Source organism: Aplidium turbinatum, chromosome 16 (assembly GCF_918807975.1).
Source record: "Aplidium turbinatum chromosome 16, kaAplTurb1.1, whole genome shotgun sequence".
NCBI classification, from domain to species: domain Eukaryota; kingdom Metazoa; phylum Chordata; class Ascidiacea; order Aplousobranchia; family Polyclinidae; genus Aplidium; species Aplidium turbinatum.
In genome coordinates this window covers 8,348,123-8,366,356 of record NC_137487.1, presented here as the reverse complement: position 1 = coordinate 8,366,356, position 18,234 = coordinate 8,348,123, and the positions used below count along the sequence as shown (strand labels likewise).

The 18,234-nt window shown below is 38.3% G+C and overlaps 1 protein-coding gene across 1 annotated transcript in view; it reads left to right on the top strand.

Moving 5' to 3' along the window:
* Positions 1-1,234: 1,234 nt before the first annotated feature.
* Positions 1,235-18,234, top strand: part of LOC145785598 (uncharacterized) — a 38,595-nt gene continuing 21,595 nt past the window's right edge. The window contains exons 1-2 of the mRNA XM_082597267.1: positions 1,235-1,519; positions 5,170-5,271. Of these exons, the coding sequence (XP_082453393.1) occupies positions 1,357-1,519; positions 5,170-5,271 (265 nt within the window). The 5' untranslated portion in view covers positions 1,235-1,356. The remainder of the gene's footprint in view (positions 1,520-5,169; positions 5,272-18,234) is intronic.

The window sequence follows — 18,234 nt, the reverse complement described above, 5'->3', positions numbered from 1 at the left end:
GTTTCAACAGCAATAAGAGAAGCTAGTTACACAAATTCTTACTTGTTCGTTGACAATTGTTTGCTATATCACTGGTACTTTTTATGTCGGCAGAAGTGTTAGTGAAAGGTTGTATTCAGTGAATTGAGATCAGTTTATAAAGCCAATGTAAATAGTAGTTGACTTTAGACTTTTATACTGCATTTGATCAACGCTTACAGCTAATCTAAGTTGCCAGAGGCGATTGGTGTTATTTCCAAGTTCTGAACTGCAAATTTTGCTTTTTTTGTTAAGTGTCAAGTCATCTGCACCGCTTTAACATCTCTTTGTTGATACAACATTGGCGGTACTGTAGTTGCAAAAATAGAAAGCTCTTGCAGGGTATCAAAGACTGGAGTCTGTAATTTACCACGGAAACAAAAAATATTACGTAACATTTAGCGGCATGATACAAACCAACAAAACCTAAGAGTATGATTGTCCATGTGGCATTCAAATGCTTTGTAAACATGTCATTTTGTTGAGGGTTTTAACATCCAGTTTTGTATCATATTGCGTAGTTTATTTGACTAGGTTACGTCAAAAATGCTACTCAGAAACCTTTTTCATAAAAGATCATATCCAATCAATTGAAGTATTTTCTAACGCCTAGCGACGATAACGATGTAAAAAGATACTTCTGCTGGCTGGACAAGCAGTCCTTTGAGTTTTAAAATTAGGTCCGGCGAGGAAACCCTAGAGGTGGCTCAGACAACACCTTCTCTGATTCATTTCTCCCAACTTGCTCAAACACTTGTTGAGTGAAAGATAAATGGTTTGTCTTGCTAACCCATTGTCAGGAAGAAATTTGTTTGCACGCCTGAACGAGCGCATTGTTCTTACACACACACTGTACATACAAGCACCTCATCTCTTATGGCCTACTGAGCAGAACAGGTCGACGCTCGTTTGCAGGTTTTAGTAGAATGGAATTTATTTGCTTAATGGCTTAACCTACGTGGTAAGTTTTTTTTCTTGAATTGAAATTTGTTATAAAATACCCGAAACAATCTCTCAAACAATTCAGATTTGAAAACAGTTTGCTGCATCCTGCATGTGCTGATGGCACAAGCTTTTAGACAGTTAAATTTTTCCAGTGTCTAATTGAGTGTGTGTGTGTGTGTGTGTGTATAAAACTGTTAGAAAAATCATCATTTTGGTATAATTTTCACTTCATTTGACTAAGTTTGTTTGTTTTAATTTCAGAAATATTACCTTTAACTTAGCGAAACGGGCAGACAAGCGTGACTAGTTAAATGATTGTAGTTTCAAACATTGTTGTGCTGGCTTCAAACTACATTTTGGCTGTTGAATAATAAGGCCTAGAATGGAAAAGTGATGGAGAACTACTCGCCATTGGACTTATTGAAAGAAGCAGCTAATTACGTGGAAAATCATCAGCCGAGCGTCAACAGCCTGCCTGGGCTCAACCACTCTGCAAACGAAGGCTCACCGCAGAAAAGTCCACCAGAGTCAGCTGTGCATGAAAATGGAAATCAAGGTAAGTTACCGATTCAACATTTTTCATTTGCTTTTTGCTGACTTTTACATTAAACAACATAGCTGTGGTGGCTTAATCCATGTAGTAGAGTTTAACTTCGAAATTAAAGTAGCTTCGTTGCTGTGCTGAATATGTTGAAATAATAGTAGTTCGCTTCGTCTTGCTAAGTAAGCAGGAATGCGTTGTTTACCACCTCAGTTTTACGTTTTTCCGGCCTAGAAACTGTCTTTTTTGAAAGTATACACAGCATAGATAATAGATATAGATTTGATATGAAGTGTGTTTTTTATCAGCTTAAAACACCTTACTTCCCATACATGATCGCTTGAGGTGTTTTTATGTAACGTGGCGGAAAAGCATTGCTTTTCTCCATTATGTAAGGGAGATTTCGATATAACAGTCATAATGAAATAGAACCTGAGTAGGTGAAGCGTATGGTACTTTGTATTGTATGTGATCAATAGGAACATACAGCGCTTACATTCAGTTACGAAGAAACTTTGTCCGGAGCTAAGGAAGTTAAGGAAACAGTTAAAGAGCTCTAAGTGCTTACATGAGGGCCCTTGTGTATGCACGCCTAGTCAAACTGCTGTAAGGCTGTGTGCGTGGAATGAAACGATGACAAAATGAAGCGGCTAAAGTTAGGATCTGGCTAAATCAAGCCTATTACTTACTACTTTATCCAGAAAATGAGCCGTCTGCTCGACACAACAGGGCTCGACCCCTGTCGTAAGCACGCGCTTTTGTCTTGACAAAGCAATTAAGGACATGCTTGAATGTTGAACAAAGACTGACTTTCTGACCTTTTTACATGATTCAAATCTTAACCACCAGTCATAAGCATGATAAAATATACAGATGGGTTGTAACTATGACTGATTTGTTCTGATAGTCATGCACTGGGTGTCATATAAAACTTGTTAGGTGTTATCATGCATTTCAGAACATAATGATATTTTTCCTGCAAGGAAGTTGCACTGTGAGGGTTTGTACCTTCAAATCTGACGTATTGTGTGCCAAACTAAACTTCAAGTTTCGTGTGAAACTGTGTATGAAAATATTTTTGAACGGGCGTCATACATGCCGAATTGATGCTTGAAGCTGTATGGTTAAGTTGAACTAAAGTATGACTGTTTTATCTAATTAATATAGCTCAGTTCGACTTGATCGGTCCCTGACATACCGCAAACACCTAGAACACTTATCGGAAAAGTGACAGCTCGCACTGCTCTCATGAAACGTCTTGCTGGTACAAGGTGGGGTGCTAGCCCCTCAGTGCTGAGAACAAGTGGTTTAGCCTTAGTTTACGCCCCTGCTGAATACTGTGCTGCTACTTGGTGCAGAAGTGCCCATACTGACCTTGTCGATGTACCAATCAACAACTGCCTGCGAACTGTCACAGGTTGCCTCCGCCCAACTCCAACTGACTGTTTGCCTGTCCTTGCAAGCATTGAGCCAGCTGCACTACGGCGCCAACGTGCTGTTCTTTCCCTGAGCCGTAAAGCCCTAAACCCTGGCCATCCGCTACACACAACCACGCTGAGATATCCACCAAAGCAGCGGCTAAAATCAAGAAAGCCATTTGTACGCGCTGCACAAGACCTTCTGGCAGCCTCTGGTGGAAGCCCTAGCAAACAGTGGTGCCACGCGGCGTGGTGTGAACACTGGTCAAGCAGCACGTCCCCACTTCGCCAAGTATTCAGATCCCCGTCCGAAAACCAGCTGGGACATGGCCTCTCTAGACTTGCCTCATCAAGGCGTAACCGTTTGCTCACTGGTGTTGGACGTTATGGTGCAGACATGTTGCGCTGGGGCTTGGCAGAGAGTGCTGCTTGTGAGTGTGGCGAAATGCAGACGGCAGCCCACATTATCAAGGATTGCCGGCTATACAGACCACCCCATGGTATGGAAGGCCTAATTTCCATCGATGACGACACCAGGCAGTGGCTAACCAACGGATGCCCTGACATATAGCGACAACACGAGAGAAGAATATAGCTCAGTTAAATGTTGTCATACTTTAAGGCACTTTAAGACAATGAAGGTTGAAATTGTCGAAATGGCCCGTTTCGGTGAGTCCGATTCGGTGAGATCGATTCCTTAACGGGGGATTTTTTCAATTTTTTTTTTTATTATCGGGTACCGTAGCCTAATTATCATTGCCGTTTTAGTGTTAGGGGTTAGAGGTTAGGATCGGAACTCACCGAATCGGACTCACCGAATAGTAGCAGACCCGGGTCTGCTACTATTCGGTGCGTCCGATTCGGTGAGTTCCTAACCTCTAACTCCTAACTCCTAACCCCTAACCCTAAAACGGCAATGATAATTAGGCTACGGTACCCGATAATAAAAAAAAAATTTGAAAAAATTCCCCGTTAAGGGATCGAACTCACCGAATCGGACTCACCGAAACGGGCCATTCCGAGTAGACCCGACCCTGAAATTGTAGAGATAACATTATTTTTTAGGTGTATTTTCTGTGAGTCCGATTCGGTGAGTCCGTATCAATTTCTAGTAAACAACCCATTCAATTTTCTTTGCCTGTCAGCGACTTTTGAGTTGGCTACTTAGTTTCACTCAATTGTATGTTTTTATCAAAATTGATGATCACAAATCGATGTTGTGAGCCCTTGTGGGTATTTTATGTAATGCATGTCTGTAGACAAGTTACCTTCTTGCTGCCAGGTAAAACAACGACCGGGTCTTCAAATGTCACAAAACAAAAGCTGTCTGTGTTCTCAAGTAACAGAAACAGTTTCCTTCTTGGCAACCGATTGTAGCAAGAATTAACAGCGATGAACAGGTGTTTCGCCAGTTTTGCCCATGAAGTTGGGCTCATCAGTGTGACGTGTCGCACCACTAAGTCATGTAACAAACTATCGATCACCGTTTTACCAGAATTGTTACCTTTGTCGAAGGAAAACAACCAAACCAACTAACACGTGTCTGTCTATCGCTGTCAATTTTTGCTGCAATCGGCAGCCGTGAAACATACAGTTGATTGAATAGTCTTTATGGCTAGCGTGGAGGCTACACCGTTGTGGTTAGCGAATCGCAACTGCTCGCTGTTCTGACGAGTACTCAGCTTTGTGCTGACAGCCAGGAAGAACGCTCCGTTCTGCACCCTGCAAAAGCAGTTTGTTTTTATTTATCGAACTGCTAGGAAGATTCAACTGCAGATAGAAAAGCGCTGATTTTGCTAGTTGGGTTTTGATGTACCGTTTTTCTGTGAGTTATTGACAAGTGGCAGTGCTTGATTACAACCTGAAAATCTTTTGTTGAAGTTCTACATTTAACTGTCTTGTAGTTTTGTATGCTTGTAGTCACCCAATTTTGTGGTGATGTGTGTAGTCTGTCACTTAATTTTCTCACCCAAATCCATTGATTTTAGGGTTTCTGTTAGCTATTGTTCTAGTTAATGCTAACCTCTAGCTGTTGTTTGTGACACAGGTTTTGAGATAAAGCTTTAGGATTATCTTATACTCACCTCATCCTGACTAAACTATGTATCTCCTCTGACCAAGCATAAATGAGAGGAGACAAAAAGAACGTTATTTTCTGCACTTGAAAAGCACTGCACTCATTGAGAGAAACAGTGAAACTTTATCACTGCTTTCAGTAATTTTCATTTATTTTTATTCCTTTGGCAGAACACCATAGAAATACTATGCAACAAACTCCACATGTTTCAGCTGATTCTTCTGCCCCAAAGTATGCGAGTCACAAAGAAATGAAGCACAGTCCTGATCGAGGTAAGAAAACAGAAGTTCCGAGATAACTCAACTATTTATTGCAGAATCTTAAAGTATTTAACTCGACGATCTCGGATTCGTTAAAGCTTGAAATGCTGTCTCTGCCAAATTTCAATGTTAAACCATGATTTTGCAACATAGTGTCGAAACAAGGAAATTAATGTTTTTGGAATGGAAAAGCTGACAGAAAATAAGTTACTTTTTTAACATTGCTTTAACACCAGATTTTGTAAATGTTGAATCAATGCAAATAGGAACTGATTTGCAAATAGGAACTGGAAAATGTGTTGTCTTGCCTTATCAATCACGCTAAACCGTAACAGCATTATGAAAATTTTGCTCAGTCTGCCAGAAGTTTTATTTTGACATCGATGTTTGAAATTTCACCTCTGAGATTAGATGCACATACAGTTTTAACTTTGGAGTTATACCTGTCGTACGCATCGCGACTGAGTTGTATACAGAACTCCAAATCAAAACCCGTCATTTTTACGTTGATTCAATGTAAAAATGGCGGATGTCGCTGTTTGGTGTTTTACACTGACTATTACAAAAGTGCTTGAGCAACAATGCGGGCTATTTGTGATAAAGGCTCGTGATTTAATGACGTAATCTTTATCGATGATGTGAAGAGCAAACATCGTTTAGTGTTGAAGTGAATCACGTCCTTTGCCACCAAAACATACTGTTTTTGGCAAGGCTGTCGCTTTTTGTTTTTCGCTCACAGTACATATGCAATATCAGGCCTCGAAACTGAAGGCGGCCATCGCGGCCATGGCCGCGATTAACCTACAAAAACCGACATTTTGTCCGCCGGGTCTCGCCTTTCCGTCGGCCACATTTGTCCGCCATGAAGTTCCGAGAAAATTTTACGCAAGCGGCCTTGTGAATAAAGTACTTTGCCACTTATAATCGCAAAAGGTTACAAAGCAGCCAAAGCACCCGATAAATCACAATACACACTGTCTATGCTTGAATTGTTAACATTATTGATTGACCAAGCAGCTAATGTCTGACGATAAGCAGGATGCAAGTGACATCACAATACACTTTATTGATGCGATATATTCAGTCTTCGAAATTAGCGTCGGCAATAAAAATGCCGAGGCCACACGAGCGCTTGTAAGGTTAGGGTTAGACATTCCTCCCAGTCGTTATGGCACAGCCATAAATTTGTTCCTTAGTCAACACCCTGATGGAGCTCTACGAAAAAGAAAGAGGCGTGTGGATTGGTATCAAAGCCCGAAAGCCGCAAAACGTGGACGCTTCATTGCGAACGGCGAAGACGGTGTAGATTTGCAGCTAAGCGATGAGCCTCTTGATGTGTCTGATTCCAGTGACGATGCGATAACCTCGTGCTCCGATACAGCATCTGATGATTCCGATTCCGACAGCTAGTTCTTTATCAAACAGACTTTGTGTTGTTCGCAGTATCCCAATTGTGCCGATATTATGTTACTGTACACATAAATCGAGGCAATCTTCTCGCAGGGAGCTATTAATTTGTTACCGGTACCTGGTTGAGCAATTAACGTTATTTTATGATCATTCAACGTTGTTAGATGTCGAGTTAACGTAAAACAAACGTAAATTTTTTATTGGGCATTGTTGTTACGCAATATAACCCGCCGGAAAATTAAATCGATTTGTGCTGACTCGAACGTTGAATCAACCCAAAATTAACTTACTTTTCCCCCCGTGAGTTATTTAACGTGAATTACTGTAACAGCGTGCGACGTGCGTATCTTGTTGCTCACTTTATCGCTACTTTTGGTATTATTACATCACAACAAATCAAACAATGCGGTCGTGATAGACTACTCTAGTATATTTTTCGCTTCTCGTTTTACATGTTTTGGAACAATTGTTTCGTAATAAACGTTCACAGCAATTGCCGAGGCAATTTCAACTTTTGTCGTTTGGCCTGGGCAACGTTTCTGCCGAAGTAAAAATGTGTTAATTTTGAAGACTGAATTGATGCGTGTCGGAGTTCCGCTGGCCGCCATGTGCTTGTGATTGGCCGCCGAACACCTTGCTTCAGTCGGACACGTTTGGCCGCCGGAAAAAAAAAGTTGTTTCGAGGCCTGCAATATGGCAGAAAAAAATGATCAAAAGACGGAAATATTATGTATGATTCTTTCTCGCTAATATAACTACTGAATTTTGGCAGCCTTGTGCATTTTTCTTTCTACTGTATGAGAAAAATAACGGTGTCATTTTGTATAAATTCCGGTCAGGTGTGTTTTCAACCTGCATTTTTGCATCGTCCGTCGACTTTATCACTACCGTTTTGTGCAAGTAATTTGCAAACTTGTTATTATCACAAGTACAGCAAGCATACAAGGAACATTGAGAGTTTGGCTTTTGAAACGATTTGAACGGTTTATGTTTTATTGATATATGGGATTTCCACAGTGCATACAGCCTCTCTTTCCCAGCTAAAAAATTACAAATCCAATTTTTTTCACAGCTTAAACTCACCGAATCAACACAACTGGATTTGTTTTGTTGCCTTTTTTTTGAAGAATGCGTCACAACATAATCAATAACATTCGCAACAACAAAAAATTTCAAGGTCTGGCGACTATTCGATGTGTAAGCTGACTCAGCAGCACCAAGCGGTATGACGTTGGTCGTTGAGGGAATTCGTTTGGTGAATGTCGCGCTGATTCAACGTCAGACATCGTCAAGCCACGCACGGCCTACTAGAACACGGCCAAATATGTTGCTATTTGAGGAAATTTCTAAGAGTCTGAATTGTTACAATCATAGCTATGACAAACCTATCATCTTCCCATTTCCAAAATAAGTAAAATGAGCAATATTTGCATCTAGACATATTTTTGGCTTGTTTTTCCAGAGATTAGATATGTATGTTAAGCACAACTTATGCAATAATAATGTAAAATATGTAAATTTTCCAACTACATCCTGGAGGTAGTCTCATCATACAGTCGTTAGTTTTTTTGTATAGCAGGATTTTTTGCCAATAGCCACATTTTACTTGCAAAATTAAACTTGGTGGAAAACAAAACGAACTAAAATTTAAATTAGCACATCAAATGAACCGCTTACAACATAGAATTCACAAAAAATCCTTGATATTTTAAATGGAACATGCAATTTCACCAAAAGCGACACACCAAACGATACTACCTCCAGGTTGCAGTTGGAAAATCTTACATATTTTACATTGTTATTGCATAAGTTGTGCTTAACATACATACCTAATCTCCGGTTAAACAAGCCAAACATATGTCTAAGTACAAATATTGCTTATTTTACTTACTTCTGGAAATGGTAAGATGACAGGTTTGTCATAGCTATAATTGTAACAATTCAGACTCTTAGAAATTCCCTCAAATAGCAACATATTTGGCCGTGTTCTAGTAGGCCGTGAGCCACGTCTATTTGCTTTCATATTATCTTAAATACTGAACGTCACAACGATTTTTCCTTGGTTGGCTTCATTTGCAACGTCACCTCAGACAGCAAATCGATCGCGCTTCACATTGATTCGATGTCTGCAAATGTTGAATCAATGTAAAAAAAAATAATCGATTTGCTGTCTGGGTCTGTCTCAGGACTCGTCAATTTGCGACCATTCGTGTCACCGTGATGTTGAATTGCGTTGAACCGATGTTATCAAGGTACAGCTTTCTGTTGTAAAAACTGCGACCTGTTTGGCTAAATTTTGGTTGATTAAAGGTGACTCAGCGTTATTGAAATAAACAAAATACTTACGAGGTATGCTACGTTGTGCTTCGTCGCGCACAAGAAATGTATCTCAAATTGGTGAAATGTGCAGTGCAACGCTTCGACTGTTTTTTTTTTTAGAACGTTTTTTAACATTAAAATATCAATATTGTTTAATTCAAATTTGCTTTGTTGCAAACTTTGTGTATTGTAGTCCTGTTGTGGACATCGTTAAAGCTAAAAATTGGTAATAAAGATGGATACGTAAATAGACCCAATGTATGAAATGTTAACGTAAAATGAAATATTATTTGCGCTGTCGAGTTTTGAATGACTCGATGTTTGGATCTCGGATTGAGTTGCAGGTTTCGGTTTTGTATGAGCTTTTTATGTTTCGGGCGCATATCAGTATTTGCAACTGTGGTATTAATGCTCAGTGTTTGTCATTATGAATTTCTTGTTTAAAAGAGCTGTGGAAAAGTTTAAGCGGTTTTCAAAATTGCATAAAACCTTGTGTGTTCAAATAACTTCCGTCCCTATGCAGAATTAACACATTACGCTGAAAAGTTGCTTTCCGTGTGGATAAATACTGGTTTAAAACCGTTCTGCAGTTTCCATTTTGATCCAAACAACTTGAAAGTAAGTTAATGAAATTAAACATACCGCTTGCGTCTTTCAAACATATCCTTTCAACAAAATTATTTTCTGACGTAGGTTGTGCACGGTAAGTGCTGCATGATCACAGTAAAGTGCATCTGTGTATCGATTTTATAATGCTAGGCCTTTATGTCAAAAGTAGCTTACTCCAGTTAGGAATATCAGCTGCATATTACTTCCGTTGTGACGATAAATGCATTGCAAACAAAGTTGGTGAGCTATGGCTACACTAAACCAAGCCGAACTAGTAGGTCACGATTTTCACTTTTTCATTATGGTCACCGTGTTTGGGCATAATGTCATCGATCTGGGAAATTGGACATATTCTTCAATTTGGCTGGATGTGCTGGCCTTATTCGATATTGTTTTGAAAGGAGTTTGAACATATTCTATATGCAAATCGGCGGAAACCTTGCACAAACATCTATCAAGCATGCAGTTATTTGTTGGCAAGATCTCCAGCTAGCAAAATCCATACTTTTACATTGCTTTTCTAGTTTGTATGTCTTGATATGTTGAATCAATGCAAAAATGAAGGTTTTCGCTAGATGGAGAAGAACATTGAACGATAATAGCAGGTTTGAAAATTAGCTATTAAACTTAATTTGAACTTGCGGGTAGTAAATTCTTGTTACCGTACTTTAATTGCGCAAAGTTTAGTTGAAGGATTTCACTGTCTCAACGTAATGTTTAGATTTTTACTTACAAATCTTTTTGTCAAAAGAAAGTAGTATTTTGCAAGGTGAATTTCACAAGTGAGATCTTCTTTCGTGTGAGACAGGATTGTTCAGATTTCAGGGCAGTTGATAAAAAGTCAGGTGAGTGTAGCTTTGTCCAATGCTGCTATACCATACATTCCATTTGTGTGCCTTGTAAATGAGACATTCAAGAATGACATGATCACCGGTTTTCTCCTGCGTGCCGCATTCGCAGGCCGATGAGGGAGCCAAACCCCACTTGTACGGACATGTTGGAATGGAAGCGGCAGACTGGGCGGTAGGGCACTGGAACAAACCCAGACATGGTCTTTCCAAACATTGGCAACAATAATCAGCTTCCGGGCAGACATGTGCTACAGAAGCTTCCTCGGTCTCAACACCGACCTTCTCTCATTACCGCAATACAAGTGAGACGTCTAAAGATAATTAAAAAAAAAAGATTTTGACATGATTTGCAATGCCAGTTGTTCACATGACAGTGAGTTTGTGATCAACTACAATGGAACAGCCTTCTAAGTGTCTTTCACTGACTCAAAATCTTACCGCTTTTGAGCATTAGATTGATGTAAAACAATTTTGAAAGTTTATCATATAAATCTCTTCAGAAATGCTGAAACCCTATCTTGTCAGCAAAGAGTTAAGATATCAAGATACATTTTTGTTAACATTGGGTCATTGGTTTTAATCTCTGAGTAAACAGGTTATTAGGTTTTTTGGTGGTTTCATGGTATGGTGCCTCTACTTTTCTTACACAGAACAATACCAGATAAACGTGAAACTCAAATGTTTCGTTTTTGTACGAAATTATGCTGTAAAAAGTTACCTCTCTACCCAAATTGAATTACGCTGTAGTTCTCAAATGTTCGATCTGTGAGATTGGATTGGACTGAAAACTCTGTTAGTTTTGTATTGGAAAGTGTGGAATCACTGAGGAACAGTATCAAATTTTGTAGCTGGTATCTAAGCTGATTTTATAAGTACCAATGAACGAATTCCATTTATCTGGTAAAGCAGCTTAAGTTTGCCGACATATTTTTCTGTAAAGTCACATTATTTCTTTAGAACTGTTAACCGCGCAAATGAGCTAAAGAATTGCCAGAGCATCTATTAATGGTGCGTGAAATTAGTTGGTCGTCATCAGCTCATGTGTTTGACCGCTTAGTGCAGTCGGTTATTCAAAGAAAAAACACACCGAAGAACGTCAAGCACAGGTTGAGAAAAATGCTTGTTTTTGTTCTAAGGCGTCAGCATGTCAAAATATTGCTGTTTAAATTTTTTCAAACATCGATTAGTAATTGCCACAGACGGCTTGAGCTTTTGTTTTAACATCTCTATTAACGAGAATGAGACTTGGTTAAGAAATGGACGAACTGAGTGAAAGCGACAGTAAAACAGGTAAAATATTTGTAAAGTGAAGGTTGTTGGAATGATTTTTCTGTGAGATTGCAATGTTATTTCGCAAAACATCACAGGTTCTTCTGTTTGTCGAATAAGGTTGTCGCCTTGCTGTATTTCTATGGACAAACTATGAACGAAACTTGTTTCAACAAAAGTTTAGCATATTTCTGGAACTGAAAATGTAAACGTGCAATATTAGTTGATGCCAATGAAACGTTTCTGTAATTTTATGTATTCTTCAAACTTGGTATGTTAAAAAAAGTTAGTAAAAAAGAAGAGATTAAGCTTAAGTTCTACAGTGCAAGTTGGTTGATCTGCTTTTGTTTATGGAAGACTCTTAGAGTAACTACTGAGGTGACGACTCAAACGAAAGATTTCAGTAAGGACATTCAGTCAAGGGAGTCTACTTTAACCAAAGAAAATCTTACTCGACGCACTTTGAATTGCTAATGTTTTCAGCTACACCATGTTAAAGATTGTATTGTAAGAAGTAGTCAGTAGTCTTGCCCCGAACAATCGCCTTGTGCTATCAGTTTTATGAAGTTTTAAAACTCTAAAACAATATTGTGTCTATGTTACTTTAAGCAGTTTTATAGTCAAATTTAATTGCTTTGAAACTAAAATCAAAATTTAATGTTTTCTGGAAAAAAATGTGCAGTGTTATAAAATACAAATTGATCACGCAGTAGCACGGTATTATCATCATCATCATACATCGGTCCTGCTACTGTTGGCTGATGACCTTCACAGATGTTTCCACTCCATTCTATTATTCACCGTTCTCATCCAGGTGATAATATTTTCTCTAATATTATCTTTCCGTATTTTTGTTACGGTACTCTCTGCAGTCTATTCTCTAGTTCTTTTGTATCTCTTTGTGTCCAGTGTCCACTAGGGTGCGGCTGGTGCCCCATGATTTTCAAAACTGGAATCGATTGACCCTTACTTTTTTTTGGTGAGGAGGTTAGGGGTATAAAACAATCTGTTAAAATTTCAGGAAAAATAAACAATGTTTAGGGGTAGCAGGTCACCCCCAAACTTTTGAACCCCCTCGCTCGCCCCGATAATCACGATTTTACAGTATCTACAGTTATACTTGGGCTAGAGAGTTGATTTATAGCTCAAAATGACCAAAAACCTCATATTTATATTAGTCTTTCTAACATTATATAGGTCTATACCCTTGAGAAATAAAGATAATGTGAAAAAAACTATTTTTCTCTTGTACGACAAGAATTATTTGGCATTAATGGTATATAATATACATAAAATTTATTTAATAAACTTGTTCTATAACCGTGTAATTGTGTAACTAATACCTACTTTTAAAATAATTGCTGACTATTGTAATTTGCATATTTAATTTCAGCAGAAACAAACATTCAACACATTGCAAGGTGAAGCAGTAAGGTAGTATTGCATTAATTTATAATGCTAGAAACCACGATGCTGATTTCAGATTTTTATTGATTTGGTAGCTGATGTCTGGCATTCTCAACCACTTGCAGAATATCTTGATGACGATCTTCTCTCTCTGCTGCCCCCAAAAAAATCATGGCATAGCTTTACCTCTCTCTCGGCGGCATCGTTGACCACATGAAGACTTTGTACAATAGTATTAGCTTGTTTGTACTGCTCATCTTCTGACCATTTTTTAATTGGTCGCGAGAGGAAGGTATGCCTAATCTTTAATGCCTAGAAAAACATCCACCAACCACTTCCAAAAATTGTATCAAATCCATGGATTCTTCAGTAGGCATTCTGGGAAAACACGGTCTGCCAAAACCTGTTCCATATCGGTTGGAAGCAGTTGTGGATCTTACCGAGAGCAAACAATCAGCCATTTTCAGCTTCTCTTCGGGAGGGACATGTTGACTGAAAAGAGCCAATGGCACCAGTTCTTCTGTGAGATACCAAAGATGGTTTGCAAAGCCTCTGAGGGCAGAAGTAGCAAGCGTTTGGTCAATACGAACATAATGCAATAACGAGTTATTTAAACCAAGATCATTCTTAGGTGCAGTGGCAGGATCAGTGGTTGTCAACCACCATGGAATGTAACAATAAACTACAAACTGGACAAATTGGTGGATTTTGGTTTGTTGCAGTGGTGTAACCACTTTTGCTTTGAGCAATTCCTTCACAATTTTAGAACTCATTAAGTCCATCTTCAAGCAATACAACAACTTCGACATCCAACGTGCTTTATGCATGGCACCTGGTTTACGAAATGCAAAGTTTTTGACTATCTCACTATCACCAAGATAAACCAGCGTCAAATGCACCAATTCTTTATAATCACCACATACAAACGATTGTGTCAATGCCTTGTTACATAGATCAATAATGCTATGCCTTCGATCCTGGAGATGAGTTGGTGTGATTGGAATATCCAAATTATCAACATCTCCATGGGTCAAAGAATCATAGTTTTCTTTGAATCTGGTAAATAATGTATCATGCATTCACTTTGGTAAATAAAATTTGTATACAGTACCGTACCAAACCATTTCCAAAAATTTAGACAAATGTTTCGTAACTGAAAAATCACTAAATGGAACACATAACTATGTAAGAAAGACTGCAAATCTGTCCAAACTTTTGCAAATCTATACCTGACTGACTCGTATCGGTAATCTTATCATCATCATCTTTCAGCCCTAACACAGTGATTAAGTTTTTTAACAGAAAGATATCTGACTCTGTACTTACCTTTTAAATACCATGATATCAGGACTTTTAGAAGCTTCCATGTTTAAAATATTCCATGAATGCGTTAGTACAACTTCGCCTATATGGTGTCTGCATGCAAACCACAGTAACTTTCGATTCAACTTCTTTTGAATAGATACACATGCTGCCGTTTGAGATCCTGAAATCAGATAATCTATATGCCTAGTTGCTGAACTTGCTAAGAAATAATATTTCTCTTAGATACTGCATTTGTTTTTGTACATCTATTTATATTTCTGTTATAATATGCATACTGTTTCATATTTTATTGTTACTTACTACTCATAAAATATAGCTTTACAAGAATAATTCATAATAATCTTATTAATCTGGTCTGCCTTCTGCAATTGTATAGATATTACTGTATTGAGTTAACCTTTCTTGAATTGTATTTTACTGAATTCTGATTATAAATGCCTGACTGAATTTTCTATTCTATATAATACTACCGTTGTGTCAAACACCATCCCTCCAACACACTCAGTGCAATTCCATTCCTTGAAATGTTCAATGGTAGCTTTTGAAATTAATTCTCCTGATTTTTGTGATGACTTATGTGGTAGTGCTGGAACTCCAAAGTTCTATAAAAACCCTAAAACACCATTTTTGGCAATATCTCTTTTTCTAACGGAAATAGACCTATATAATGTTAGAAAGACTAATATAAATGTGAGGTTTCTGGTCATTTTGAGCTACAAATAAACTCTCTAGCCCAAGTATAACTATAGATACTGTAAAATCGTGATTATCGGGGTGAGCGAGGGGGTTCAAAAGTTTGGGAGTGACCTGCTACCCCTAAACATTGTTTATTTTTCCTGAAATTTTAACAGATTGTTTTATACCCCTAACCTCCTCACCAAAAAAAAGTAAGGGTGAAACATCCATACAAGGGGCACCAGCCGCACCCTAGTGTCCACTTTATGGTTAATTTGTACTTTGGTATGTAGATGTTTTTGATAAAAATCTGTAATAAAAGCATTCCCGTTACGTGAAAAAGTTATCTTGCAATGGAGAAATTGTGGCCGGATTTTGAATCAGTGCCAAAGTTGATACAGGCAAGGGTATATTTTTTTGCTTTTGATGAGAAAACACTTTTACTTGTCGTGTCAGAAAGTTCGCTATGAAAAGTTGGTTAGTAAAGTTAGCTTATATGTGTGGTATTGTTTGGAATGTGAAGCAGTGTAGAAGAATCTCTGGTATTAAACTTTTTGAAAGTAATTGCACGTTTTCTTTCAAATTTCACTTCTTTGTTGTTGTAGTTTGCCTATTGTACTCAGACCCATACAAACATGAAGTATGAGATTGACTTCGCCTAATGTTTTTATTTTTGTTATGTAATTTAAGTAAAAATCATGATACCATCGAAAACTGCCAGTTTTTAACAAAACGTTTAGCATTCAATTTCCGAAATAGATGAGAGAAATTGGCACATCTGCCTCACTCGCTGAAAGAAAATCGATTCCACTTTAAGTGTAAGTCAAAGGTCAAACCGCAAAGGTGTGATTAATTATGCCTGAAGAAAATCATGTGAGTTTCCTCAGAGTTGTTGACAAGTGACTGGTAGTTCTTTGATTGTAATAGCCTAATAGGCTTCCTGCTTGCCAATGTAGTTGCTTCAAGACTACGGAACGGCTACATTATATCAATGTTATTTAAACGTCTTTTCAAGTTGACAATCCAAAGCAGACAGAGTCTAAAGCCACGGCGACTAGTGTGTTTCACTTTGTGTGTGTAGCGTAATCTGTACATGGACCGACGTAGAAGCAATTTTGCTGAACGCTTTTGACACTTTGCTGCAACAAGATTGCACACATCATGATTGCATGTATCACATCTGCATGGATTGTACTGATTGCAATGAAAACAAGTCAAAATGTGTGTTTTCGTGATTTGAATGGCTTTGCTAAGGAAGTGATTTGGCTATATATACTCCCTACTTCTGCAGATGCAAACCCCGTTTTGTTTCGTTCAACTTTTCGTGTATTTTTTACTACCGTAAAATCAAAAGCTCTTTGCTTGCAAAATCATGTTGTCCAACTGGCGTGCCTGCCAACTTTGTCTTAAAAGATTTTTTGTCGCAGGCAGAATGTTTAACTGCATATTCTTGGCCGTTGCAGTGTCCACATTACGACCTAATTGCCTGGTGTCAACACTCGGAATGGCCCGTTTCGGTGAGTCCGATTCGGTGAGTCCGATCCCTTAACGGGGGATTTTTTCAATTTTTTTTGAATTATTGGGTACCGTAGCCTAATTATCATGGCCGTTTTAAGGTTAGGGGTTAGGAGTTATGGTTAGGGGTTAGAGGTTAGGAACTCACCGAATCGGACTCACCGAATAGTAGCAGACCCGTCAACACTACCTGACTACTCACTATAGAACAGCGAGCATTGTGTTTCGCTAACCATACCGGTGTTACCTCCACACTAGCCACCAAGACTTTTCCCAAGAACATGTGTTTCTCGGCAGTCGAGTGTAGCCAGAATTGACAGCGATAAACACGTGGTTCGCCCATGAGGCTTGGCTCATCAGTATCGCACCACTAATTCATGCCACATAGTTCTCAAACTCTGCTTTTGTCAGTCAATTAAATCCTTACCTTTGTGGCAGAAAACAACCAAACTAACTGTCGTCAAGGATCCTTGGTCTCAGCCTCATGGGCGAAACACGTGTCAATCGCCGTCGATTCTTGCTACACTCGACTGCCGAGAGACCTAATTGGCTGCCGTTTGGTGGAGATAAAGATTTAATAATGTGGCAATGGTTCGACAAGTTGCTTGAAGGCTTTAGCAAAACGCAGTTACAACATTACTTTCATTTGAACAACCTGTGTTGCTAGAGATGTTTATTGATAATTTCAGAAAAGGCTGTTTGCTATGCAGGTGGTTTAAAGTTTACGAATCATAAGTAGCAAATGCACCAATTTTCGAGATTCTTGTCAGCCAGTAAAAAGAGACAGAATTGCTATGTTTGTGCCGGTACAGGTCTGATAAGGGAGGTAAGAATGTGCTGAGTGCTCAGAAAACCATCATAATTAAGCTGTGGTAAAATTGCCAGTCTTGTTTGTTAACTGAATGATTGTAAGCGCGTCAGTTAAAAGATTAGCAGCAGCTTTGAAAAGTTCACTGTTTTGTTTTTCATCTCGAGATTCCAATAAATTTTATATTCAGTTGGACTAGCCGCTAGTGTGAAGACAATGTTACTTTGAGTAAATTCTTTGTTTCACAAAATTTTAAAACGTATTATTCCGTCCGTGCCGTTCAGTAATATAGGCTAAAGATGTATTTTGTTCCTTGTCAAAAACTTTTTTATTAATCACACCTAGGGATGGTTAAAAACGTTTTTTAGTCGTCGTATTTTTTAATCGTTTTCTTCAACGTTTTGTTTGTTTTTCATTTGTTTTATTTGTTTTTTTATTGGTTTTTTATACTGTTTCCAATCGTTTCGTACATTTTTTTAAAGTAACAACTGTTTTCATTATCATAACAAAGAACTGCAAAGGAAAGTATTGATTTTGTAGGGTAGTGGTGAGCTAAATTCCGTAAGAGTGTTTGTTAATGTTAACAGAAAGCGTGAGTGACCCAAATTCCGTGAGAGCAGAATTTAGGTTTTGTATTTTCACAGTTGAAGTGCATTTGAAAATTGCAGTTCTCATAAGTTTCGCCCAACTGTTCTCATAATATTAATTTGTTAGTTAAAAACATGGTACATGTTACAATTTGTAGCTACTGAATAACTTATAAGTTCTGTCAGTCAGAAGTGTGGT